The sequence below is a fragment of the Myodes glareolus genome, chromosome 5 (genome assembly GCF_982192425.1).
Source record: "Myodes glareolus chromosome 5, mMyoGla1.1, whole genome shotgun sequence".
In the NCBI taxonomy this organism is placed as follows: Eukaryota; Metazoa; Chordata; class Mammalia; order Rodentia; family Cricetidae; genus Myodes; species Myodes glareolus.
In genome coordinates, this window is record NC_142030.1 from 50314235 (window position 1) to 50341656 (window position 27422).

Sequence of the window (27422 nt, forward strand, 5' to 3'; positions counted from 1 at the left end):
GCTTGCAGCGGCTGGATTTTGCTTCTCGCTAGGAATCAAGAGGTTTTTCAACATGTGAGTAAAAGGTGAAATGGTTCATCTCTCTAAAAATGGTGACAAAGGCTAGATCTATTCCCCTAAGCAAGGTGACAGCTTTCGCGAGGAGCACCTTGAGGCAGGTCCGTCGCTTTGATAAGGATCAGCAATGGAACAGAGAACGAACCTCCGTCCAGAGAGAACTGTGGTCGTGGAGGCAGATGGAGGTCTAGAGCAGGGCATGGATGCGTAGCCACCGTTGGCTCAGGTTTTCTCGGTGCTCCAGTTTTGTTATTGCTTTAGAGAGAGGCAGCTTTTGGGAGAGGTGGCTCAGACTCATCTATCATCAAAGGCTAAGAGCGTCAAGTTATCAACTGCTGGATTCTTGTGCGCCGGACCAATTGGCTAATGCGGCAAGTGGAATGTCCTGCCTCCGATGCAGCCGCAGGCATGAGTGTCAGGACAAACTTACTGACCCTGAAACTGAGTGTTCTTCATGCATTTTCTCCCTTCCTGCTAACAGCCAAGCTGAGCCATAGCTTCAGCTCTTACTCCCATGCTGTAGATGAGGCCCGCTGAGTTAGCCTCCAAAAATCATGTGAATATTTTAAGTTACTCTTTTATTATGGCCACAATAATCACCTAGATGTACAGAACCCATTAACGGTGTCACCTGGTGATGCTTCTAAGACCCACTGTTACTTTATTCCTAAGTAGAGGAAATAACTGTTTCGGGGAGTGGGGGGAGGCTGAAGAGATAGTTCAGTGGTTAAGGGCATTTGCTACACAACCTTGAGGATATGAGTTCAGATCCCAGCACCCACGTAGCAAGCCCAGCATTGGATGGGGCAGAAAGAGGAGCGGTACTGAAGCATGCTAAATGTAAGTTTAGCCAAGGTATGTGAGCTCTGGGTTTATGGCAAGACCCCGTCTCAAAGGAATAAGACAGAGACTAGTGGAGGAGAATACCCCATGACCACCTTTGGCCTACACACACACACACACACACACACACACACACACACGTACACACAGCACTCACACTAAATAAACAATAGAACAATAAAATCTGGGCAGCACAATTACTTTATAGATAATTTATTCCTGTTTTGGAATAACACCCATGCAGGAGACTTTCCACTTTCCTCACTGCCTTTGTGTGCCTACAGAATTTCTGGTTTTATTTTGGTCCTTTAGTTAATCTGTTTTCGAGTCCATGCTAGGTATGAGGGGCTCAGTCATAAACGAGAGAGCCTAGGCCCCTTGCTGTGTGCATGATAGAGATACGTTACCCATCAGCAATCACAAGCATCATTATTGTTCACAGAGAGGGAAAGTAGTCAGTGCAAAGGAATCCTAGAGCAAAGACACCCCACCTCTTCATCAGAGATCAATGGAAAAAATTACTCGAGGGATGTGGACATGCTCCTGTATAGACGGATGCAGATGTGTCTGCAGATAAGTGTGTACACATGTGCACATGGGACAACTTCAGGTGCCTAGGCCAGCTGCTCAAAACCTGACTGTCTCTCTCTCTCTCTCTCTCTCTCTCTCTCTCTCTCTCTCTCTCTCTCTCTCTTTCTCTGACTCTCTCTCTCATTTGGGCTACAAATGAGCACTGCCACACCCATATTTTGGTAGATGGGTTCTGGGGACTCAAACTCAGGTTCCCTTGCTTCCATCACTACTTGAGCCATCACTGCAGCCCCAGGAATGACTCTTAAACTAAAGCTACAAGGAGAATCAGCATCTGACCTGGCAAAGCAGGGATGTGGTTAAGACGTGGCACAAAGGCCAGCTCCCTGGTAGAAGTCAGTGGCAAGCTGTGATCTTCTGACCCTGTGAGCTGCCCCTGGAAGGTGATTTTAAAAGCCCTGTGTAGTTCCCTCGTTCCTTCTGCTCATCATGAACTAACAAAAGCCCTGTGCCCAGCCAAATTCCTGAGCTTAGAAGCACAGACCACCCCTGTCTTCCGCTTGTCTATTCCATCTGCCACCTTTCACCATTTCAGAGTTTGGCTTTAGTCTTTTGGGTCTGCGGTGTAAGAGTTGAACACCTGGTACGACAGCCTCATTTCAGGTTGCTGCCTTGGAAGTACAGCTGACAGTTAACATACCTGCTGACCAGAGCAACTTATGGAAGAAAAAGATAAGCATCTGAAGTTAGCTGACTCCTCTAATATTCTCTGGGAAAAGAAAATAGCCTTTGAAAACAAACAAGAGATAGGTACAGTATTTTGTTCAGACTCTCAGGTGTAGAGCAAGCAGCTCACAGAAATTCAATTATAAGAGAAATACCTAATGACTTTTTGTGTGGTGTCAAGTAGGCTAGTTGGAGGTTATGGAGTCCACCGTGGCCTCTATAACCGTGAGAGCTTGTTGTGGGACATTTAGAGAGCAATGGCAAAGTGCAGACAGAGAGAAACTGACAGGCCACTGGCCACTTCTGAGATGCGGTTCTGTTATCTGCAGTGTGAAACTGCTGGTGTCAGTATCACAGAGATCCTAGGACAACTGGATATAGAAGGAACCATAGACCTTTCATGTGGAAGGTGACCTGTGAATAGCACTTCTAAACCTGGACATCAGTGTACTAAGAACAGTAAGGAAGCTGAAGCAACCCAAACTGAATATTTCAACAGTGTTCTTTAATGTGCTAGCCAGTTCTCCTCTCAGCCCAGACTTCTTACCATACATCAGGAAACCATATTGTGAGGATTCACCTTCTAGTACATTTCTGTGTCTGGAATTTTGACCTCAAAGGTATTTTCCATCACACTTAGTGTATTTTAGCCTTTGTCTTTCACTTATACATAATCTTTAGGATACTTCTCAATTAGTCAAAATATTGGTTAGGGCTGAGATATAGATCAATATTAGAGTGCTGGCCTAGCATGTATGTGGCCCTGGGTTTGAGCCTCCAAAAGAGAGGTAATATGGATGGATGGATACATAGATAGATAGATAGATAGATAGATAGATAGATAGATAGATAGATAGATAGATAGATAGACAGATAGATAGAAGTATATTTGGATGGAAGGATTGACAGACATGAGAGCGAAAATTTACAGATAAAAACTGAGATACAGACAGACAGATAGATAGATGGATGGATGTAACATGTAGGGGCCTGTTTGTTGGGGTTTCTGTCCCGCCCAGTACCCCACAACCAGCAAGTCCCAAAGAAAATCACACATAGGACTCCGTAAGACTATAAACCGATTGGCCCATTAGCTCAGTCTTCTTATTAACTAATCCTTACATCTTACTGTAACCCATAATTCTTGTCTGTGTTAGCCATGTGGCTCAGTACCTTTTTCAGCTGCCAGCTCACATGTTGCTTCTTCAATGATCTGGGCAGGAATCACAGAGGGAGCTTACTGCTTCCCAGAATTTTCCTGTTCTCATTGCATCACCTCTACTTTCTGTCTGGTTTTCCCGCCTATACTTCCTGTCTGGCCAATCAGCATTTATTTAAAATATGATTGACAGATTATAGATAATTCTCCTGCACTAGATGGATGGATAGATTAGATAGATAGATAGATAGATAGATAGATAGATAGATAGATAGATAGATAGATAGATGGATGGATGGATGGATGGATGGATGGATGGATGGATGGATGGATGGATGGATGATAGATAGATAGATAGATAGATAGATAGATAGATAGATAGATAGGTAGATAGATAGACAGACAAATAAGTAGGTAGATACTTATTGGACTAGTGTGTCTCAGTCTCATTAATTACAGTCAGTTACTCAGTAAGCCACCATGTTTTAAATGATTTCTGTAAGTAAATTACTGAACCAGAAAATGTAGGCAAAAGACTTTTAGCTGGGCACCTTGGTTTACGCCTTTAATCCCAGTACTTGGGAGGCAGAGACGGGAGTATCTCTGTGATACTCCTGTCTGCATAGCAAGTTCCAGGATAGCCCAAGCTACATAACGCCTGTCTGAAATTTTTTCTAAATAATTTATTTGACAAACATATAGGTATGTATGTATGTCACACACACACACATGTGTACCCTAGACATTATTACCTATAGTACATTAATAAAGAGAACATCTGAGACTTTCTGACTTAGTGTTTCCAGTGGTTGTCACTGTCTACTTGGTTCCCACTGCTAATAAGATCCAATGGTCTTTGCTGCTTCCAGTGTCCACATTTATATTGTTATATGAGCCACCTGAAATTGACCATGCTGGGTTTTCTGTACTATCAATATTAGCCAACATACCAAGAAGAAATTTGTCTGCTGTTATTGCTTTGGTGTTATGTTATTATTGTCTTTTTAGAAGGAGGCAGATATGAATTTGGGCATAGGATGTAACTACATTGTAGCTAAGATGGTGCCAGTGTTAGATACTGTAAAAATTTGGCATTAAGTACCCCAACCATATGTGAGAGGGTCATTCCATTTAAACCCTCTTTTTATATTTATCTTTATATCAGATATAATGTTTCTACTTAGTCTGACTGCATTTTATACTTTCCTAACATTTACGTGTGTTTGGGGGGAGGGCAGGGGTCTCAGCTCAACCCTCTCAGCAAGCAAACATGTCTGCCTAAATTTAATGACTTTGTGTTATGGGTATGTTTTATTTATTTACCCTTTCTCTTATCTAGAGGACACTGATTTTCCATTTACAGTAAAAATGGAGGGGGTTTCTGTCATTAAGAAGTTTACTCCCAAGTTAATCAGAAGAGGGATGTTCAGTACATAAACCAAAAGTGGGCCCTGGGCTATAGCCACAAGAAGATGGGACAGGTTCTAGAAGTTTGAATGCACAGAAACTTTTCTACCCACCCCACGTGTCAGAGGACCGGAAGTGAGGCCAGAGAAGGCGAGCACATTGCATGCCCCCTCCCATTCACAGAAACCTCCTGTGCCTTCATCTTAGAAGAAGAGGGGAGCAAGAAGGAAGATCTCCGTTATGCAACAGACCTAGAGTGAGTGTGGTAGGTACTGACAGACATGATCCGTAGCCTGAGGACGGGGGAGATGGCTCAGTCAGTAGCGCTGGCTGCACAAGTGTCAGGACCTCATTTCAGTCTCCAGTAGCCATGGAAAAGCCAAGGATGCTACCGCATGCTTCTCAGCATGGTGTGGAATAGGATGCTTGTGCTTTGGTAGAGACGGTCACCCACCTCCTGCCCAGCTCCCTAGCAGCGATACAGAAAGGTAAGGGCTAAGAGTAGGGTGCTGGTACAGTCTGTGGGAGCACTGTTACCCTTACTCTCCCTGTAGTAGTTGACTTATTTAGAGTTTCTGTTGTTGTGACAAACCACCACGACCAAAAAACAAGCTATTTATTTGGCTTACACTTTTGCATTTTAGTTCATCATTGAAGGAAGTCAGGACAGGAACTCAAACAAGACAGGAACCTAGAGGCAAAAGCTGATGTAGAGGTCACAGAGGGGCTGCTTACTGACTAGCTTCTCAAGGCTTTTTCAGTCTGCTTTCTTATAGAACCCAGATCACCAGCCCAGGGGTAGCACCGACCACAATGGGCTGGACCCTCTCCATCTATCTTTAATTAAAAAAAAATGCCTTGCAGGCTTGCCTACAATCCGATCTTATGGAGGCCTTTTCTTAATTGAGGTCGCCTCCTCTCAGATGACTTTCGCTGTGTCAAGCAGACATAAAACTAGCCAGCACAGAAGTTAAATCACAGCCAACGCTTATGAACATGCGCAACCCAAGTATTCACTGACGGCCCTGCCACCAGGGCTCAATGTTCTTGTGTGCAGATGTTTGGGGAGAAGTCAGAGTGCTCTCCTGCCTTCCCCTGGCCCTCTAGAGAGCTGCAGCAATCCTTGATCTGGAGATCTGGAGAAGTTCTTGAAGTGCATTCCAGAGTATTCACTATAGTTACACAACTACTTAAGAAGTCTTGTTTGTGGGGGGGGGGGGGAATAGAAGGCTTTTGGCTTACCGTAGTCATCATTTAATCTTTACCTACATGCTTTAGCAACTAATCCTGTGGAAAACGTAACAGTGGCCACCATGAGAACCATCACTCCCAGATAAGGAAACTGGGGCTCAGAGAGGCAGAGAAGTGTGTGACAGTAGAGGATCCTTTGCTGCCAAATCAAAGAAGCTCCGATCACAGCTCTTTTCTGTCCTGGCTGTGTGTTCCACGGAGCAGCTCAGCCTCCTGGAACCCGGTCTTCACACCCCCAAAATCAGGCAACAGGCTTCAGGAAGGAAAAGAGCAAACTAGGCACCCAGGTAATGTGTGTGTGTGTGTGTGTGTGTGTACATATAAACTCATCCATATTTTCTACGTAACTGTGTGTTAATTGCTGTTCCCGCAGACATGTAGTTACTGAGAGAATAAGAGCAAAAGTTGAAATGTGGCCAATATTCTGTTTTCTGTCACCTGAACTTTTTAAAAATGTACTCTCCGCTAGTAGGCCATTGAAGAAAACTTTCTAAAAGATAGATAGATAGATAGATAGATAGATAGATAGATAGATAGATAGATAGATATAGGTATAGATAAAGATATAGATATTTCACTTCTTTACTCAAGCATCAATTCCAAAAGGAATTGATTATTTTTAAGCCAGAAACTACTCATGAGAAATCGCCCGTGTCACAGTTCTCATATCTGTAAAAGCAGCACCCAGACGTGGGCCTCCCCTAAAACACAGAGAGAAAAGGGGCCTTGTGAGTGTGTGTGCCCATGGAGCATTGTGAGGGCTTTGCTTTTTTGTGGTAAGATTCACATGACCAAACGCATTGTTTTAACTCTTTTGAAGTGTGCAGTTGAAGCATTAGATTTTCGTGCTATTAGTCAGAGAACACCTTTTCCATCTGCAAAGCTCCTCTCATCTTACAGAACTCAGATCTGTGTCCCTTTATGCCGCTTTCGATTCCGTGCTCACATGGACTAGAGCACTTCACAATTGGCCCAGTATGCCCTTGATCTTTGGCAAGCAATGAAGACATTTCATCCCCTCTGGTGGCACAGTTCTGGGAATCCATCCTGCTGTCTATGATTCCACACGCGCCCCAAGAATGGTGTTTTTCTCCAGTCCTCAGGAAGCACTGGAGGGGTTTCACTGTAATTGTCACTTGGCCCCAGGCAGGAGCCACTGAGGCTCGCTCAACTGCTCACCCGCACACGCAGTCCCAGTACATCCCACCCACTCACACATTCTGTTTCACCCAAGCAGTCAGTCCCTCGGTTGGCACTCGGTACACATTCCTCTTCCCAAGACGCACTTCGAGCATCCAGACTAGGGCTGGGGGATGGCCAAGTGTTGCTTTTGCCTCGGTAGAGGGCACATGCTCCATCCAAGCCATGACTCCATTGAAGAGAGGCATCAATAAAGTTACTTTTCAAAAAGAGACAACCTTCCCATAAAACGCCCTTCTCCTCTGAAGTGTTCACAGTTCTACACTTGCTTTGCTCTTTAAAACAGTTCACCATGAAATTAATGTAAAAACATACCTCAAAAAATAAAATAGTGAGCCAGATGGCTCTAACAGCCAAGCCTGAGAACCTGAGTTCAGACCTTAGAATGCACACAGTAAGAACCGGCAGTCACAACTTGTCCTCTGACCGCCACACACCCACCATAGCACACGTGCATACATGCATGCATGGATAGATGGATGGATAGATAGATACATAGATAGATAGATAGATAGATAGATAGATAGATAGATAGATAGATAGATAGATAGACAGATAGATAAAGATACACTCAGATAGATAGATACATAGATAGATGATAGATAGATAGATAGATAGATAGATAGATAGATAGATAGACACAGATACATTGATAGATAGATAGATAGAGATACATAGATACATTGATAGATATATAGATAGATATATATATAGATAGATAGATAGATAGATAGATAGATAGATAGATAGATAGACAGACAGACAGACACAGGCAAATGATAGATACATAGATGGATGATAGATAGACAGATAGATGATGGATGGATAGATAGATGGCTTTATATATGCATAAATAAATTTAATGCAAATTTTGAAGAAATCATATAGAAGCACTCAATTTTAAAAATAATAATGTATCTCTGACCTTCCACTTACTCCTTAGCATTTTTGTCTGAGGGCTCCATTAGAACCAACTCAAGGAGCTAGGGAAATGGCTCAGTGTGCAAAGTGACTGTTGATTACGCATGAGGACCTGAATTTAGATCCCCAGCTCCCATGAAAAATCTGGGTGAAGTGATGTGCATCTCTAGCTCCAGTATTGGGTGAAGAAGAGGTGGGCAGATCACTGAAGCTTGCTGGCCTGCTAGTTTAATCAAAATAGCCGTCTTCAGGTTCAGCAAGAGACCCTGCCTCAAAAGAGAAGGTGGAGGGTGAGAGAGGAGGACACTGAGTCTATCTCTGGCCTCTCCATACTCATTCATCCATCACTCACAGAGAGAATCAGAGACAGAGACAGACAGATTTCTTTAAGAATCTATTTCGCTTACCTTATAGCTAACTACTACTCTTATGTGAATGTTTCTTGGCTTTGTTTTGTTTTGCTTTGCTTTGTTTGGTATGTTTTAAAACAGGGTGTTGATATGTGACCTAGACTGGCCCCCAATGGCCATATAGCTCAACTAGCCTTAGACTTGTATCCCTCCTGCCTAGACACGTGGCGCCACATCTCGTTCATGTGCTTAGTCATGACTGGCCAAACTGAGCTCACCTGTCCTTCCTCCTCATGTGCGGCTTTTCCTCACTTTACCCTTTCCCCTGTCTCCTCCTCCTAGGTTTGGCAGGACTATCTCTTCTTCGTAGCTTTAGAACTATAAATTATAGCTGTTGGCCTTTTTTTCTTGTTTCCCCCACAAAATGAGATTCCTGACACCCAGCACCCAAACCCTTTTCTCTCTACTTCAAACTCTAGCAGGAAATAGAGATAAAGCAGCACATTTCTCCATTCCTGTTTTTCAGGAAGACTCCTGACAGATAGACCTTCTTGTAAGGATAAAAATTGTCCGTCTGAACTGTCCTCAGTCGTCACTACCTGTCACTACCCAGGACTGAATTAAAGCACAAAGGTTCACATTTAAATCATCACACATAGCTGTTGAGTAGTACAGGGTAAGAGCAACCTCCACATGCAGCCATAGTAGGCAGGACAGCCTGCTTCTCCAGCAGAAGCGAGAGTGGTGGCTGACCCATCGTTCTTCCCTGCCCTGGGTCTGTCTGGAGAACTCAGCCTCTCTGTGAGAGAGCCGTCGTTCCCATTTTGCGGATGAGAAAAAAAAATGAGATTAAGAAACCTGTCTCGTGAGTGGTTGAACTAGAACTTGGCCATGTATATCCAACTCCTGAACCCCTGCTTATAAGCCTGGAATGCCTCAAGTCCCAATACGCACTCCCCACAACCCTTTCCTGATCCATATTCTGCTGCTCAGGGGACAGGGTCATGGCTTCCCCTGGCTGACCAGGGAAGGACATATCGCAGAGGTTGTATTTAGTTATTTATCATTCCATTCCATCTGTGCCCTAAAAGGAAAGCCTGAGAACTGGATGTGAGGGAAGAATTTGGGCAAATGTAGGAAGTCTTGAAAAATGGGCGTTTGGGCTCCCTGCCCGTTCACAAGAATCTTGTTCCTTTGAGCTGGTAATTCCAGCAGCAGCAGGGCATGGGTCAGCATATCTTGGTCTCATATCACCCTGAAGGCACTGCCCTTGCCTGATCTTGAAAGCCCTGGAATGGGAGTATAGTACATGATCAGAGGCCACCATGCCTCTTTATGGCAGCCTTTGAGCAATTCCCACAATAGCCTAAGAGGTCGGGTGACCAGCTTGCAGCTAAGAGGGTTGCTAGGAGAGTCAATGTGGCGGCACCCAGAACTGCCTGGCACAGGGCAAGTGCCTGGCATAGGCAGCCTGTCTCTTCTCCCTCTCTGCCTTTGCCAGGTCTCCCTGCTGGTCTCGCTTCATTGTCTGCTCCCTGTGTAGATAGCTGCTCTTTATTTACCTTGAATGTTTTTTCTTCCCTGATACAATAGCTTTTCCCAGATACTTATTCTTTCCAGAACAAGTATGGATAGTATGAATACTAAACTATTAATAGCATTTTTTTCCTTTTACCCCTACAGTATTTATAAACTTTCCAAGGTGTGGGAAATGCTTCCTCTCCTACATTCTTTCTAGAACCTGAGTCCTGTGCCCTCTGAGAAGGAATCTAAGGAAAAACAATTAACCTGATCCTCATTATAAATACATAAGGAAATGGAGCCAGCAGGCTAGGCAGCTGGTTGAAGTCTCCAAGTAGTTAATGGTCAGCAAAAGATTGGTGTTTTCTAAATTTTTTTTCCTTTTTTTAGTTGTTTTTATTGAGCTATACATTTTTCTCTGCTCCCCTCCCTCCTTCTCCCCTCCCCTTCTACTCTCTCCCATAATCCCCATGTTCCCAATTTACTCAGGAGATCTTGTTTTTTTCTACTTCCCATGTTTGTCTCTCTTAGGGTCCTCTTTGTTGTCTAGGTTCTCTGGGAGTGTGAACTGTAGGCTGGTTTTCTTTGCTTCATGTCTAAAAGTCACTTAGAAGTGAGCACATATATTTATCTTTCTGGGTCTGGGTTACCCCACTCAATATAATGTTTTCTAGATTCATCCATTTGCCTGCAGATTTCAAGATGTCATTTTTTTCTCCTATGTAGTACTTGATTCTGAAATGTACCACATTTTTCTTATCCATTCTTCGGTCAAAAGACATTTAGGTTGTTTCCAAGTTCTGGCTATGACAAATAATGCTGCTATGAACATTATTGAGTACATGTCCTCGTGGTACGATTGAGCATCCTTTGAGTATATACCCAAAAGTGATGTTGCTGGGTCTTGAGGTAGGTTATTTCCTAATTTTCTGAGAAATCACCATACTGATATCCAAAGGGGTTGTACCAGCTTCCACTCCCACCAGCAATGCAGGAGTGTTCCCTTTTCCCCACAATTTATCCAGCATAAGCTGTCATCAGTGTTTTTGATATTGGCCATTCTTACAGGTGTAGGATGGAATCTCAGAGTTGTTTTGATTTGCATTTCTCTTATGACTAAGGATATTGAATATTTCCTTAAGTGTCTTTCAGCCATTTTAGATTAATCTGTTGAGAGTTCTCTGTTTAGGTCAGTACCCCACTTTTTTATGGATCATTTCCTTTTTTGATGACCATTTTTTTTAGATCTTTATATATTTTGGATATCAGCCCTCTGTCTGATGTGGGGTTGGTGAAGATCTTTTCCCAGTCTATAGGCAGTCATTTTGTTTTGTTAACCATGTCCTTTGCTTTACAGAAGCGTCTCAGTTTCAAGAGGTCCCATTTATTAATTGTTTCTCTCAGTGTCTGTGCTACTGGGGTTTTATATTTAGGAAGTGGTCTCCTGTGTCAATGTGTTCAAGTATACTTCCCATTTTCTCTTCTATGTGGTTCAGTGTGGTGGGTTTTATGTTGAGGTCTCTAATTTATTTGAACTTGAGTTTTGTGCATGGTGATAGATATGGATCTATTTTCATTCTTCTACAGATTGTTATCCAGTTTTGCCAGCGCCATTTGTTGAATATGCTTTCTTTTCTTCATTTTGTATTTTTTTGCTTCTTTGTCAAAAACCAGGTGTTTATAGGTCTGTGGATTGATATCTGGATCAGTTCCATTGGTCCTCCTGTCTGTTTTTATGCCAATACCAGGTTGTTTTCAGTACTGTAGCTCTGTAGTAAAGTTTGAAGTCTGGGATTGTGATGCCTCCAGAAGTTCCTTTATTGTATAGGATTGTTTTGGCTATCCTGTTTGTTTTGGTTTGGTTTGTGTTTTTCATATGAAGTTGAATATTGTTATTTCGAGGTCTGTGAAGAATTTTGCTGGGATTTTGATGGGCATTACATTGAATCTGTAAATTTGTAAATTGTTTTTTGGTAAGGTTGCCATTTTTACTATGTTAATTCTACATACACAAGAACATGGGAGATCTTTCCATTTTCTGATAGACTTCAAACTAAAATCAATCAAAAAAGACAAAGAAGGACATTTCATATTAGTCACAGGAAAAATTCATCAAGAGGAAATCTCAATACTCAACATTATGCCCCAAATACAAAGGCACCCTCATATGAAAAGAAAGCTTAAATCTAAAGCTTAAATCATGCATTAAACCCCACATACTGATAGTGGGAGACTTCAACACCTCACTCTCACCACTCCATAGGACTGCCAGACAGAAACTTAATAGATAAATAAGGGAACTAACAGATGTTATGACTCAAATGGACTTAACAGACATCTATAGAACATTCTATCCCAACATAAAAGAACATACCTTCATTTTCTAATTATTTATACACACTGAGCTATCTTGCCTTTAAGTCTGTCCTAATCCAAGAGTGAGAAAATTTCTTCTATAAATTGGAAGGTAATATGTTTTTGGAAGCCACATGGTCTCTGCCATGACCACTCAACTCTGTCCTTCGAGCATGAAAGCAGCAACGCACAATGTATAGAGAAACGAACACACATGTTTAAATAAGACTTTATTTCTGGATGTTGAAATGTCAAGTTCAACAGTTTTCATCTCACAGAATATATCATTCATCCTTTTTATTTTCTTTCAACTGCTTAAAAATATGAAAGCCATCTCAACTTATAGAACATTGAAAATCAGGCAATGGGTTGAATGTGGCCCATGGATCATACTGACCAACAGAAACCTAGTTAGTATAGCCAACGCCCTTGCAGCTAACCATGAGTGAGTCAAACCGTGATAGTAATTTAAAAAGACATTTTTGAGAGCTTGCTAGGTGACAGGCATTCCTCTAGCAATGTGTGTGATGCCAACCTGCTGAGGCTCAGGAACTCTCTCAGAAGGGAGACACCGTTCATCCTTGGGTTCCGCAGTTGCAGAGGAGACTGTAGAAACTATGGAGGGTTAAATGATTCCCCAAGACCATACATTAACCCAGTAATGAGGGCACCTGGTGATCCTGCTGTACCCCTTACAATGGCAACTCTTGAATTGTTTACCCTTTCTGAGCCTTCGTACCCCAACCTGTGATTAATTGAGTGAATTCGGTAGGAAGTGCCCCTGGCCAGTGTTCTGTGCACACATGCCCCTAGACACTGCTGCCCATTTGAGTGAGATGCCTCTGCATATTCTTGAGTGTTTGAATACCTGGTCCCCAGTCACTGACAGAGTTTGGGTGGGCTTAGGAAGTATATCACAGGGGGAAATTCTTTGAGGTTTCAAAGGCCATGTACCATTCCAAAATTCTGTCCTAGAGCACTGACAACTTGCCCACAGTGTACTTCTGGGGAATGCATGCAGTGGATAGAGTGGAGGAAATATGAGAAAAGGTGGTGTCTTACTCAATGACTTAGTTATCTATAGCAGCCCATGCCAGAACCATTGGCTTAGTGATCCCTGCACCCTGAATGATGCTGTACACCTAGAATTCCAGCAATTGGGAAGTGGAGATGGGAAGACTGGCAGCTCCTGACCATCCCTAACTACACAGTCAATTTGAGTCTAGCTTGACCCTGTCTCAAAAGACAATAAAAGCAATCAATATATTCTGCTCACAGTTTTGTGAATTTGGAACCTGAGACAAGCTTGAACAGGAAGGTGTTGGCCCTGTCACTGGGGTGGTACACTCAGCCACATTGGGCGGGCGGCTGAGCTGAAGGGCTACTGGATGTCTGCTTATGTGCTTTCTCTCTTCGCGCCGCTTTCTTTCCCCTAGGGAGGGGTCTCATCCTGTCAGGCTTTTCCATGTGATTTGAGTTTCTGCACAGCGCAGTGGCCTTAGGATGAATGGTTCCATTTAAATGGCAGCTGGCTTTCAGGAATCAAAAGACAGAAGCCTGCAGCGTTTGTCAAGATTCCGATCAGAATGGACACCACGCCCTCTCTCTACACATCGCCAGTTGTTGCCCTGACTCCACCTCCATTGATTCCACTCATGTTTTATGGAAACTAAGAGGATTGATACAAGTAAAATGTTTGGAACAGTGTCCTGCAAGTGTCAGGGATGCAAAAAAACATCCTCTCTTAGACTCAGGAGATGGCTCAGTCATGTGGAGTCATGTGGAGACCCGAGTTCAGATCCCTAGAACATGTGTAAAAAGCCTGGCATGATGTCTTGTACCCGTAAACATAGAGACATAGTGAGATACCAGAGACAGGCAGATTTCCCCAAGCTCACAGGCCATCGAGTCTGGCATACACGATCAAGTTCTAGGCCATAGACAGACCTCATCTCTAATGAAAAGTTTTGAATATACCTGACAACCAGCACCCTAAGTTGTCCTCCATTGTCCTCCATCCACCTACACACACACACACGTGCACACACACACACTATGCACACATGTTCCTGCACCCACATGTGCACCTACCTATATGTGCACTCACTTTTTAAATATATATACTTATACTTATTTATTATATATTTATTTATGTTCATTATAAATGTATATTTATATATTTATTTATTATTTACTTATGTATATCTATATATGTCTTTTTCAATTAATAAACTACAGGACTCATGCACATAGGCACACGTGCAAGCTGGGGCTGTGCTATTAATATTGCCATTAGCTTTCTTCCTTTGTCAGGCAGAAAACAGATGCTTAAAGATATCAATTACCTGGTCCACCTTGGCAGGTAACAGAACCAGACGGCCACTGAGTCATCGGTGTTCTGCCCCCCACTTTGTGTAAACAGGAACCCTAAGCCTCATATGTGTGGTAAATACCAGTTCCTTTAGAACTCAAAGATCCTCATTGTGCTTTTCTTCTTAACTGTCCTCTCAGAATGCTGTAGCTCAGAAAACTCACTTCTAGAAGCCTCTAGCTTGAGTAAAGAGTGTCTTACCAAATTCCTTCCGATTGTTTCTATTTTGTCCTCCATGCCTAGTGGTGAGGAAAGATAAAGAGGAGCTCTTGTTCCTTTACTGACTCTGTTTTCTAGGGCCAGGGTAGAAGGAAGTGCAGTGAAGCCCAAGGACCTGGCTTTGATCCTTGGAATCTATGTGGTGGAAAGAGAGAACTGACTCAGAAAGGTGTCCTCTGACTGTACAGGCACCAGGGCACCATGTACACGCACACATGCGCATGCACGCTCTCTCTTTCTCTCTTTCTGTCTCTCTCTCTCTCTCATCAATTAATCAATGTAATAAAAGTTTGTAAAAAGCCTGTATCCACAGATGAAGATAAAGAGGGTTTAAAAACTGAACTAGTAAGCGATAAGATTATTTTAGGGATGGAATTGGTATGGCCAAGTCACCATTTTGCTTAACAACCTTGACTGAATTCACATCTCTAAGACGGCCTGTGTTGAGGTGAGCAAAGGCAGAAGGTGTCAGGTCCCCCAGGCAGTCCTGGAACTCAATACTGAACCTTTGAGGTGGTGGGATGTGGTCAGCGGTTTCAAAGCAAAGGCAAAGAAGGCTGGCCGTGGCAGGGAGTTCTTATGCAGCCCAACAGGCAGGGATAGAGTCCACTCACACAGAGAAAAAAAAAACACTCCCTTGTTTTGTTTCGAGAGACTGTGGGGAGAAAGGAAAGCCTAGGCACTAACTAATGCAGTCATCTGCTTTTGGATTTCTTTTTTCTTCATCTTTGAGTCTTACCCACCAGATTTCTGTTCAAAAGAGAGAGAGAGAGAGAGAGAGAGAGAAACCTAATCCACTTTTTTTTTGTCTGCATTGATTTAATAGTATCAAACCCTGAGGTCCTCGTGGCCTGCACCTGGGTTGCTTTTTCCCCTAATGAAGCAGTAGAAGTGGTTTAAGCTCCTGCCGGGCTCCCTGTCAAAGCTACACAATGATTAACTCAGGTCCCCTTATTAGGAATGGGCCAAAGAAAATCCCTTAGTCATCAGCATTGGTGAGTGCTCAATGAAAAGATTACCTTGGGCACCTGAGAAATAATGGAAGCACTCAATGGAGGAACCATTAAGCCCGTCCGCACACACTAAGTCAGGTGGGGCGTTGAGGGAATTAGCAGGGACATGGAGGCAAAAGAAACACTTTTGGACCTTCAGCCCTGCTCGAATCTGACAGTCCTATGATTATTTAGACCCCTATGTATTTCCCGAAGAAGCATTTTAGTTTGTGTTTACACACACACACATACACACACACACACACACACACACACACACACACTGGTTTTAAAAAGCTCTTGGATGCATTTGAGAAAAATACACCTAAATGACAGGTCCAAAATATAACTTCTGTGCCTTCAAATCCTATTGGTTCTTCTTCTTAGCCTTAGGGTGTTCAGCTATAGAATGGGAATGTAAAAAGGGCCCCTATTCAAAAGGGATCAAAGACAGTATGCCATAATTTAAACTCATTGATAAATATGAAACACCTAAAATCAGACTTTTAACCTATTGCTATTAGTTGTTGGACAAACTGGAATCATTGAGTATCTAGAGAGACTGTGTGTTTGGACGTCATTAAAGGATTCTAGGAGTCATGAGCGTGTGGCTTAACGTCCCAGCCTCTGTTGGAACCTTTGTCTATAGTGACCTTAGTTGCAGACAGGTCCACCCTCACTTCCACAGCCTCCCATGATTTAGATTTCCTTTTCTATTCTCATTTCCCAGAACTGGCTCTGCCTGGGGGTCGGGACCAGAGGGCTAAGGAATACTACCAGAGAAGCAGACAGTGATGTCTCATGAGAAGGGCTGATCACCATCACAAAGCAGAGTCCCAGAATAGTAGGTCCAGATAAAGCCACACTTCTGCCTCTCCTTGGAGGGCAAGTGAACCCCTGCTCAAAAGCGATGTACACCTGGTGTCTGAGGGCAAATCCTTCTTCGTGCCTGTTTCCTGTACCAACAAGTACCTGGGCCCCAGAAAAGGGAAGGTAGTTTCACTAAGTGTATAGCTGGGGCAGGAGCCTAAGAAAATACCCAAAGGACTTAGAAATCTTTGGATATGCTTTGAGGAGGAACAGGATCCTGCTTGGGTCCACCATCCTGAGAATCAGCTCAGGTACCTGATGGTACCTCCAGCATCTTTTTCTATAGCAAGAAATTGTCACAGGTTGTAGGTGTGGAAGGAAGCTACCACACGCAGAGTGAGGAGTACTGGTTACTGTCAGCTACTGTCCCCAGCGGGCACGGTAACCATAGCTGCTCATAGTACTATTCGCGAGAATGAATGTACTCGGCTGGATTGTCTCATTCAGTCTCTGGCATCCCTTTGCGTAATGTTACTACTGCCCCATTTACAAGGGAAGCACAAAGGTACCAAGCTAGAAAGTGGGTTACAAGCCAGACTTCTAACCCAGCCAATCCTGAACCCATACTCCCGGACACTGGGAAGGCTTCTTTTAAAGTTAAAAAAGAAAAGATATTAAATATATATACACTCATACCCTCTCTCTCTCACACACACATACACACACACACACACACACACACACACACACTGTTGATAACCACTGATGAAAAGAAGTTTGCTTTGGAAGGTAATCTCTTCTCTCCATTAAAGAATATCTATCATACATCATGGACAATGGACTTGGATAGATCTGAAGAGCTGTCATTTATTTGATTCATTGGCAGAGCCTGGTTTATTCTCAGACAATCATTGTGTGTGTGTGTGTGTGTGTGTGTGTGTGTGTGTGTGTGTGTGTGTACTCACTGGGGGTTCCGCATAGAGGGTTGTAAGTGAAGGCCAAAGGACAACCTCAGATGCTGTCACTAGGGCACTAGCCACCTTATTTTGAGATAGAGTATCTTCATTGGTTGGCCTGGAACCCATTGGTTGGCTAGGCTTGCTGACTAGAGAGGTCAGAGGTCCCTCTGTCTCCCCCTCTTTTTTGAACGGGCTGTGTGGATCAAAATTCAGCTCTCTGTACTTTACCGAAGTGTCTCCAAAGTTGGCATACTTGAATTTTGTACAGATGAATCCAAAGTCCTAAGGGTTAGGAGGATCTGGTCATTCTTCTCTGCTCAGAGTGCTGCTGGCCTAAAGACATGAAACTATGAAGGACTGTGGTGCTGAAAGCACCTTACACGGCCTTACACGGGAAAGGGGTCCTGGGGCCAGAGTCTACATTCTGCTCCTGTTCCTTCTCAACTTTGATTTAGAAAACAGGAAAGAGGAAGTGTTCATCATTTCCTACCTCATGAAGGGGCTAGAAGGAGAGAAGGAGAGAGCCTGGCAGGCGCCTCTCAGTCTGGTGAAGAGACATGTCCGTAGCATTTATTTGTAGTGAGAGGGCAGACTTGACCTCCAAAGATGGCCAGTCTCAGCTGGTGCTATGCTTGCTGGCCGTGCCTCCTAGAGCCCCATAATTTTCTTCACTCACTCTGATTCAGTGTTTTGAAACTTCCATACCAAAGTCCCATCCTGCATGAATTCTCCTTCACCAACTACAGGAAGACTCTAGATTTTCATACTTGCCCAAGCAACTTGTCCTCTGCTTCACTTTCCTTCTAGACTAGACCTCCAGGCTCCCTTTGTCTTTACCTTCTACATCTTTCCTAAAGTTTAATGGCCAGAACCCAAAACAACAATCTGCCTCCTTCCAAAAAACAGTAGAAGTATAATCCGCCCCCATATATGGGCTACTTTTTCTGTTATAATGAGGATGAGAAAAGATCACTAAGACCTGGTAGATGGCTGAATAAAGAATAAGCCAAGCTAGGCAGTGGTGGTGCTCGCCTTTAATCCCAGCACTTGGGAGGCAGAGGAAGGCAGATCTCTGTGAGTTTGAATCCAGCCTGGTTTTCAGAGGAAGTTCCAGGACAGCCAGGGCTGCACAGTGTCACCCTGTCTCAAAAAACAAACAACCAAAAGAAATAATAATCCAAGAGGCTTGTAATCTGAGTGCACTCCCCAGAACCCACATGAAAACTAGGTTCAGAAACATTCTCCTATGGTCCCTGTACTGGAAGGGCAGAGATAGGAGGTTTCTTTGGTCTTACCTGCCAGCCAGTCTAGGCAGATTGTGGAGCTCCGGGGTCAGTGAGAGACCCTGTCTCTAACAGCAATTAAGTGGAAAGTGATCAATAAGGACACCTAGTGTCAACCTCTAGCCTAGACACACAGAGACACACACACGCTCACACACACACGCTCACACACAACGCTCACACACACACACACACACACTCATACATGCTCACACGCTCACACACACACACACAGATGTGTACACACAGACACACACACATGCTCACACACACACAGATGCGTACACACAAACACACACACACACACAAGCTGGTCTGGACTGGAGGCTGGTGCAAGTATAAAGGGTACACAAAGTTTTTCATTCACGCCACAAGCTTGCCTCCTGCCTCATCCTCCCAAGGGAACAGAGTCTGACTGGTATCACTCTCTAGATTGGAACTGCGTGTGAGTGGTAAATGGGGAGTAGGCGTGTTTAAAGGTTGATCATTTCAGCTGTAGCAAAACTCCTACCAACTGCCAGGCGTCAAGTTGACAGAGCAAAGGAGGTGATTTCTCACTGAGAACAGCTCTTTTGCCAGCACCCGCTCTGACCATTGACGTTTCGGCGCTGAGCCCCTTCTCTTCCCTGAGCATTGAGAAGATGGGAAATTCCAGAGGGCTAGCCTGGGCTCAAAGCAGTACACGCACATCAGGCTTCACTGCCTTGTGACTGAGAACATGGACACAGAAATTCCTTAAACTGGAGCCCATGAAAGAAATTTGCAAAGTAGAAGATATCATCTAGTAATTTATAGTCCTACAGATTGCAAGTCCTAAGGGACTTGGCTTTCCCCATGGCAAGAAAAGAAAAGAAAAAAAAAAACCTTTGACTCTCAATGTGGACCTCTCTCCACCCCAGACAAGCTCCCTGGGTTTATTCCTCAATCTCAGCTGGCTAGAAATTTCCCAAGCAGCTGGAACTCACCGAAGCCTGTTGATCAGTACTTCCGTTTGCTTGCTTCTGTGTTTATGGGCATCCCTGGACTTTGTGTGAATGCCATGTCAGCAACTGAACCAGCTGTGACTAGCATCTGCCTCTCTTTAGGCTCAGAGAGATGAAGTCACTGGTATACCATGCGGTTTTCATGCAGTAGTGCTGGATTTGAACCCTGGTCTGAGTCTACATGCCTCATTCTAGCACTGCACTCTATCACTCAAAAATTAATTTCATAATCATTCACTACACTTTCCATATTGGCTTTTGGTGCCTAAACCCAAAGGCCATAGAGCAGCAACTTTGGGACAGCCCCAAAATGTCTACCTGAAAAGCCATGCATGTCTTTCTGGCCTGTGGGCCAAATTACCTTTCAAAAGCTGAACTATCAGACACTAAGCATGGAAGAAGTCAGGACAACCTGCAGCCAGATTATAAAATCTCAAGGTGTCAGGAATGCCGCAACTCTTGATTACTGACTTAGACTTGAAAGTTCTCTCCCAGGTTTGACAGTCACCTTTCCGTTCTTTCAAGTCAGGGAGGAAGATGCTAAATTTCCAGACGATCTCTAAAACCTGAACCTGTACAGCCACCCACTCTCCCTGAGCAGCGGTCAGAGCTTGAAAAATTTTGGAGCATTTTGCATTCTAGTACCTGATTGTTTGTCGTGGTCAGCTCCATGGACCATCACATCGTCTGAACTCAGATAATGACTGAGCTGTACACAGGGAACTCAAACACTCACCTCATGTTGTGCTTTCTCTCCTCCTCAGGTGAAGGCAGCTTCCAAGTATGTGGACGTGCCTGTGAGTATCTGAACATCCATCACTGTTTGTGTTTTAGTTGGTTTTTTCCTATTTTCATGAAGTTTTTTTTTGTTTTTTGTTTGGTTTGGTTTGGTTTTGGGGGCTTACTCAGCTTGGTTTTTTGAGACAGGGCCTTGCTCTATATTCCTGGCTAGCCTAGAACTCCCTGTGTAGACCTGGCTGACTTGGAACTCACAGAGATCCACCTGCATCGGAGCTGGGATTAAGAGCACACACAGCTTTTGTGCTTCGCTTGCATCCATGTGTATCTGAGTGTTGTGCTTTGTTGGACTGTATCTGTTTCTGTGCTTAGCTGTGCTTTCATGGTGGGTGCTGACTTCGGGCCTGGCTCCCAAGTTCTGTATAGCCAGTGTGGACCAACAGAGCCCAAGACCAGAACCATGTTTTTCCAATGAGAAGAAAGCATGATTTTCTGTGTCGTGAAGGGAGGACCAGTGTGCCGGTTAACCCAGTTCCCTCTTGCTTTTGTTCCTCTGGTTGCCTGTCGCTCAAAGTCCGGCAGCTCCTCCAGCACACACCTTATGGGCTCCAAACTGGAAGTTCCAACAACGGTTCCAATATTTTTTGGTTTAAACAAATACATTCTGCTTTTGTTCATTTGGGGGTCAATCTGCAATTGTTTTAAGGAAAACTTACAAAACTGTTCATAATTAGTGCTAGCCTCATTAATGAAAAGAGCCCTCAAAGTTCATGGAGAAGGCACTTGAGGTTGCCCAAAATTTACATTTAAATTGAGGTTAAGTACTACACATGAATGCTAAAGTGTGGGATTACCTGAAATAAATCAAAAGACATTTCTAGACGGACCTTGCCCTGCCTATTAGCAAAATAAAATTGGAGAGACTTTTAAATATATTCCAATAAAGGGGAAAGGAAACGATGCTGTTTCTCCATTTCTAACAAAAGGGGTGTGAGTCTGTTATAAAATATTAAATTTAGGAGCTTTATCTCAACAGTCCCTGAGGGACTGGTACTGAGCAAGTCTCATTCTGGACGTGGTTAAGTACCCTCCTTGTTCAAATACTTATTTGTGAAAATTTGTTTTTTTTCTAAAAAGGATTTATATTAACATTTAAATTCATTTCCCCAGGAAGCTAAGTGCGTAATGGTTTATTGGCTTATTTCTCAAAGGAAGACAAAATGGAAAACTGGAGTGAATGTAGCATTAGCATGCATTTTGTTTGTTTAATGAAAGAATGTACAATCAATAATTATGTTTGAATTTATACAATACTTCTCATCAAGAGACCCCACTCCTTCCTGTAGGCAGAAGAATGGAGAAGAAAAAAGGCTCACAGAAGTGTAACAAGGGGAGAAATGAAGCAATTTACTCCTAAGTTCCAAAGTAAAAGCTCTCCCTTTATGTGGGATCTCTGGCCATGCTTCTCCATCTTTAAAATGGAGATGCCCCACACCTAGGTCTGCTGCATCCATTAAATGGTGCTACGTGTGCGGAACTCACGTGGGCACGCGTTAGATATTCATGCAGCGTGGAGCAAAGGGCTTTTCAGGGTGTAATGACACCCAGAGCAAAGGACGGATGGGTCTGCTGCCGTAGGCCTGTCCTTCGCTGCGTTGATGAGTGTCAGAAAGGGAAACACCAAGCTCTTAGCCCAGAGATCTGTTGTCTCCAGCTGTGGGTGTGGAGAGGCAATCAGAGAGCATCAGTAGTTCTGGGTCCTGCTCTTCAGACAAGGCCCAATATATAAAGAAATTGGATTTAACATAGGTATTAGCATCAAACCACATGAGAGCAGCATTTTAGAAAAAGTCAGAAAAGACTCATTGCTGTCGATCTTTTATGCTTCAGCCTAACAATTCCCACAGGCCAGGTCCAGCTTTTTTTGTTTTGTTTTGTTTTGTTTTTTTGTAGATGGGGTCAACAGGACTTGAGAGTTCTCTATGATCAGGAACCACGAAGACACTTGTAGGTTGATGGTGCCGTCTCAGGAACTTGAGGATATGGGAGAACAAAAATGACGTAGCAGAGTTCATTATTACAAAGATTCTTCTCTCAGTGAGCCCCACTAGCAGAAAGAGGCACTAGTCCCCATAATTTAGCAGATTCTATTTCTTCCGTCTAGAGTTTGACCCTTATTTGTACAATTGGTATTTATGCTAAAGGCTTGCTTAAGATAGCAAACCTGAAGTTTGTATCCCCTGCTTATCTGGTCATAGTTTACCTAATCCAGGGTGCCTTCCTTCTAAATTATGTCTTCCACATATGGCGGCCACTCGGCTCTACAGTTATTTTCATGGATTTCTTTAGCTGCTTTCCAGAGTCTGTATTCTAGTCTGTCAGTCTGCCCTAGCCACAAAGCCATCACCCAAAGGCTGATCCTACCTCGGGGAGACAATGCTGACACAAAGTCTAACCTATCTGGTCACTCGTTCAGTCAGGTGTGCTTTTCAGCTGCTAGCTCATCAGCTTTCTTATCTAACAGCAGTTTTGATCCCAGCTGTTTTCGCAGGAAGTCTACTTAAACTGGACCACCCTTGCTTCCTGCCCTTTGCACCGCTGTGATTTTAAATCATGTCCTGATTGTAACTGAATCTCTTCTACGTAACTTAACGTTCACCGTTCACCACTATGACTGTCTAGCTTCCCCCTGCAAGACCTCCCAGTACATAGGAACAGCTCCCCTTCTTCCCCATGAACACCAACAGCTGGTGAGCCTGAGCGTCTGATGTGACTGTCTATCCGGCCAGAAGAGCACCCTCTCATTAGCACACTGTTCCCAGGCATGCCCTGGTTCCCTTCTCTCCACTCCTAGTACATTAAGGGATGGAAGCCCAACTTGACTGAATTGGGTGTGAGACTCCCATAAAGGAAGGCCCTTGTGAGCAGGAGAAGGAGAACGAATCGTGCCAAGACTTCATCTGTATCTGTGTCTTGTCTCCACCAAGTCTCCTTTTCCTTTCTGACTCTAAAGTCAATGCTAATAGTAAGATATAATATCAAGGAGCAGGGATCATAGTAGTTCAAATTTATGTTGCAATGTTTCAAGACATTTTCCTCTACATTATTATAGCTGCCAGTCATAATCCTTGATGGTCAGATAGGAAGATATCAATGCCACTCTGTGGTTCTGTAACCAAGGCCCATGGATGCTCAAATGATTCACATAGTTCCAATTTGGGGTGGAATAATAATCCACACAGTAGAATGAAGAGCTCTAAAAGGGAGGCTACTAGAGGATCTGGTCATTCATTCATAAATGTGTCCATCCAGTTAATATTTCCTGAGAACCTAATAGGTACCAGGCATCATCCCTGTGTACTATATAATTAAAAGTGAGTCAAAATTCTGCTCTTCATGGAGTTTATCTTCTGGGAGGAAAGGGCAAATAAAACCCCAAAATTAATACATAGCACAGCATCAACTCTTGGTCAATGGTGTGGTGATAGATGATAGATAAATGCATAAATCAGTGAGTCACACCAAAGCCTAGTGGAGGTGGTGCACGCCTTTAATCCCAGCATGCTTTAGGAGCCAGAGGCAAGTGGATCTCTGCGGTCTACAGAGCGAATTCTAGGAGGCTAGCCAGGGCTACATGGAAGAAATCCTGTCTCAAATGAAAAAAAAAAAAAAGAGCCAAACCCATTTGATTTTTTTTTAATCATGAGTTTTTACACCTCAAATGCATGTCCTTTTAAGGAAATGAGTTTTACTGAAAGAGAAGGCATGTTGCAGATACCAGCATTGCAGAGCACTGTTCCTAACGGGGTGACTTACCAAGAAGCTGCCACAACTGGCTTTTGTACAGGAAAAAGACTATATTGCAAGTATCCCAGGGAAGACAGGAAACAATAATACTAAGTTTCTCAGGTTCCCCAGGTAAGGATCCCCATCCCTACTAAGAGCATCTTTTGATGTACAGCTGCCAAAGACAGAGGAGAGACGTGCCCTCTTAGAACCGCTGGCACCGCGCCCATCTCCTTGGAGAAGCACTATTGTTTCTGATCACAAAACTGTTACAATTAGAGGACCATCATTCGGGAACTGCTCTATCCATTTGCTGAAAATTGCTTAGAAGTGTAACATTTGATACTGTGGCTTTGGGGTGTCCCTCATTGTTTTTCAAATTAATACCTTGTCATTGTTTCAGCATGTGTTAAGCAATGTTACTAGCATCCCGGGGGCCAAGCATTGGCCCTTTGCTTGATAATTGTAAGCTTTGTATCAGGGGGAAAAAAAATACAGTCCCACTGTTTCCAAACCTTCCTCATTTTCACCCTGGAAATTACACGGAAGTGTTAACTAACTTCAATTTGCAGGGCCTGACAGTCACGTCTTGTAGCGAAATGATACTTTGTGATCTAAGGTAAATCACAGTAATGAAAACTCATCTTTTTAGTTATTAGCAAACATACAACTCTACTGTAGAAATTTAAGAGGTGTATGGCAGCTCTCCTAATGACCCATATTACAGTGTTTTAATGGGTTTCTTTGGAGATAACTTTGATTTTTGACATCTCAAGCAGTGCACATTCTGTTTTGTTTTGGTTTGTATTTTGTATCTTATTTTCCTCCACAATAAATCATTTCCTAAGTACTGGATGAAGACCCTGCCTACCGTTCCAGAAAATCTAATTAATTTTAAAACCAACCCCTTTTCATTCTATTCATTCATTCATTCATTCATTCATTCTTTAATTTTTTTTCCATCCCTAGAGTTCCAGGCTGCACTGGAAGGTCAGGACAAATGACTTAGGGTCTTTCTCTAAGTAAAATACACACAAATACTTACCAGATATTGCCAGACTGAACCCCCTTGAGAGGGTCTTGAATTCAAGGGAAATAGCCATTGAAATAGGATTCCTGAAGTACTTTCTTATTTTACTTTACAAAGAGAAAGGAGGACAATAGAAGAAAACAGGGTATAGTTAGCTTTGGTTTTTGTTGATTTGTTGGTTGGTTGGTTGGTTTTGAACTGTGGTCTGAAGCTAAGCCAGAGAGTGTCCCTGGGTGGTCCAGCATTTCGTCCATCAGCTAAGCTTTCTAGGGGGGAAAGTAGTGTAAAAGTCCCTATAAATTTCTATTCCTATCTTTCAAAAAGTGTAAGAGTCTAGCATCTATTCCTTCTGGTCCAGAGCTGGATATCATGGCCATGAAAACAGAGCAAACGGGACACGGGCAGAGGAAAGGTAGACGGGTGGACAGTGCCCGCCAAGGTCTGAACAGTTCATCTCCATACTTCTCTGTTTCTTTGCAGAAACCTGGGATGGACGTGGCCGATGCCTACGTGACTTTCGTCCGCCACTCTCAGGATGTCCTACGTGATAAGGTCAATGAGGAGATGTATATAGAAAGGTTATTTGATGTAAGTAAATGCCTTCTCCTCCTTGCAGCCCAAGGAGGAGACCCTCCAAAATGTGACAGAATAGGAGGCAGGAGGATAAGTCACATTTTGAAAAAAACAAAAAAAAAAATGGATTGGTCCTGATTCAAAGAGAATCTCTTCCGCTCCCTCTGCCTTAGGTTCTTAACTGTCGTGTCTGTTCTGAACCCACTCCTGGTGTTGACTGTGTCTGAGTCCCAGTCTGTGTGGTGTGTGGACAGCACACAGCCTCTCGGCAAGCAGGCGCTTTCTGTGCGGAGCTGGCGGGGCAGAGTCCTTGAACTGGCAAAGACCTTCTTCTGTCCCCATCCTCCTCCTTGCAACCCGGCCTCGTATAAGGAACACAGTTCCCATTGGGGAAGCTGAGGCCAGCACCCCCTGTCCTAGGGATAGCGCCTCCATGATGCCAGCAGTGGCATGCAGGTGTGCAATCAATGTCACATTGTTTTGTCTTCCAACATGTTGGAACTCCTGCAAGACTGGACATCCTCCATTGTGGATGTTGCCAAAGGCTGAGTCGCCTGGTCAGTTTCTTTTGTGATCCATGGTGCTTTCTGTCCATCCACCTACCTCAGCAGGAGTGGGTAATCCAATGAAAGCCGAATACATTGGGCTGCCACATCAACCCAAATCAAAACACAGAAAATGCAGGCTTCCATGGGTGAGTGGCTCTCAGGAAGATTTAGTGCCATTGCAAAGTAAAACCCTGAAGTCAAAAGGAATCTGCCTCAGTCTCAAACTGTCTGTCTGTCTGTCTGTCTGTCTGCCTGAAGCCAAAGCAGATAAAATTAGGTCATGTACGCAGGCACACTGCTTCTAGTTTCCCCCCAAATCTCCCTGTGTAGACCCAGCCAGAGTGCCCTGGAGCTGGAGTCCTGGTCCCCATGCCTCTCTGTCACTGTGCAGACTACTGCCCCGTAAAACGTCAGCTCCTCCTGTCCAGGTTGTTGGATTTTTAGTGCCAGCCGAACATTAATGTTTTGCTCAACTGTGGAACCCTTGTTTCTGTATTTTTCCTGTAATTGTGTTCACCAATTTACGCTGTGTTGTGTGTGTTTTTGTCCCGTAGCTAAATGAGCTCATTGTTGGCAGTGCTTTCAGATGCTGCCGCTTCTGACTCTCCGTGCTTTGTCTTCCAGCTTGTTGGCTGTCCTAGTGTGTTCAAAAGCCTCCTTCTTCTCTCTTTCTTTCTTCCTCTTCCTTTTCCGATCACCTCTGTTCTCCGCTCCACACCCCTCTCTCCTGCATCACCTTCTTTGGACAAAACCCTTGTTACTTTTCAATTCCCACTCGTCCTCTCTCCGATGAAAATGGAACTTATCTC

General features: G+C 43.6%; 1 protein-coding gene across 13 annotated transcripts in view; it reads left to right on the forward strand.

Annotated features, from left to right (window-relative positions):
- Cadps (calcium dependent secretion activator) overlaps positions 1-27422 on the forward strand; it is a 433680-nt gene that overhangs the window by 368284 nt on the left and 37974 nt on the right. For all 13 annotated transcript variants that reach the window (XM_085687935.2, XM_085687936.2, XM_085687937.2 and 10 more), the window contains 2 exons: positions 20703-20735; positions 25973-26080. In XM_085687935.2, the coding sequence (XP_085544061.1) occupies positions 20703-20735; positions 25973-26080 (141 nt within the window). The remainder of the gene's footprint in view (positions 1-20702; positions 20736-25972; positions 26081-27422) is intronic.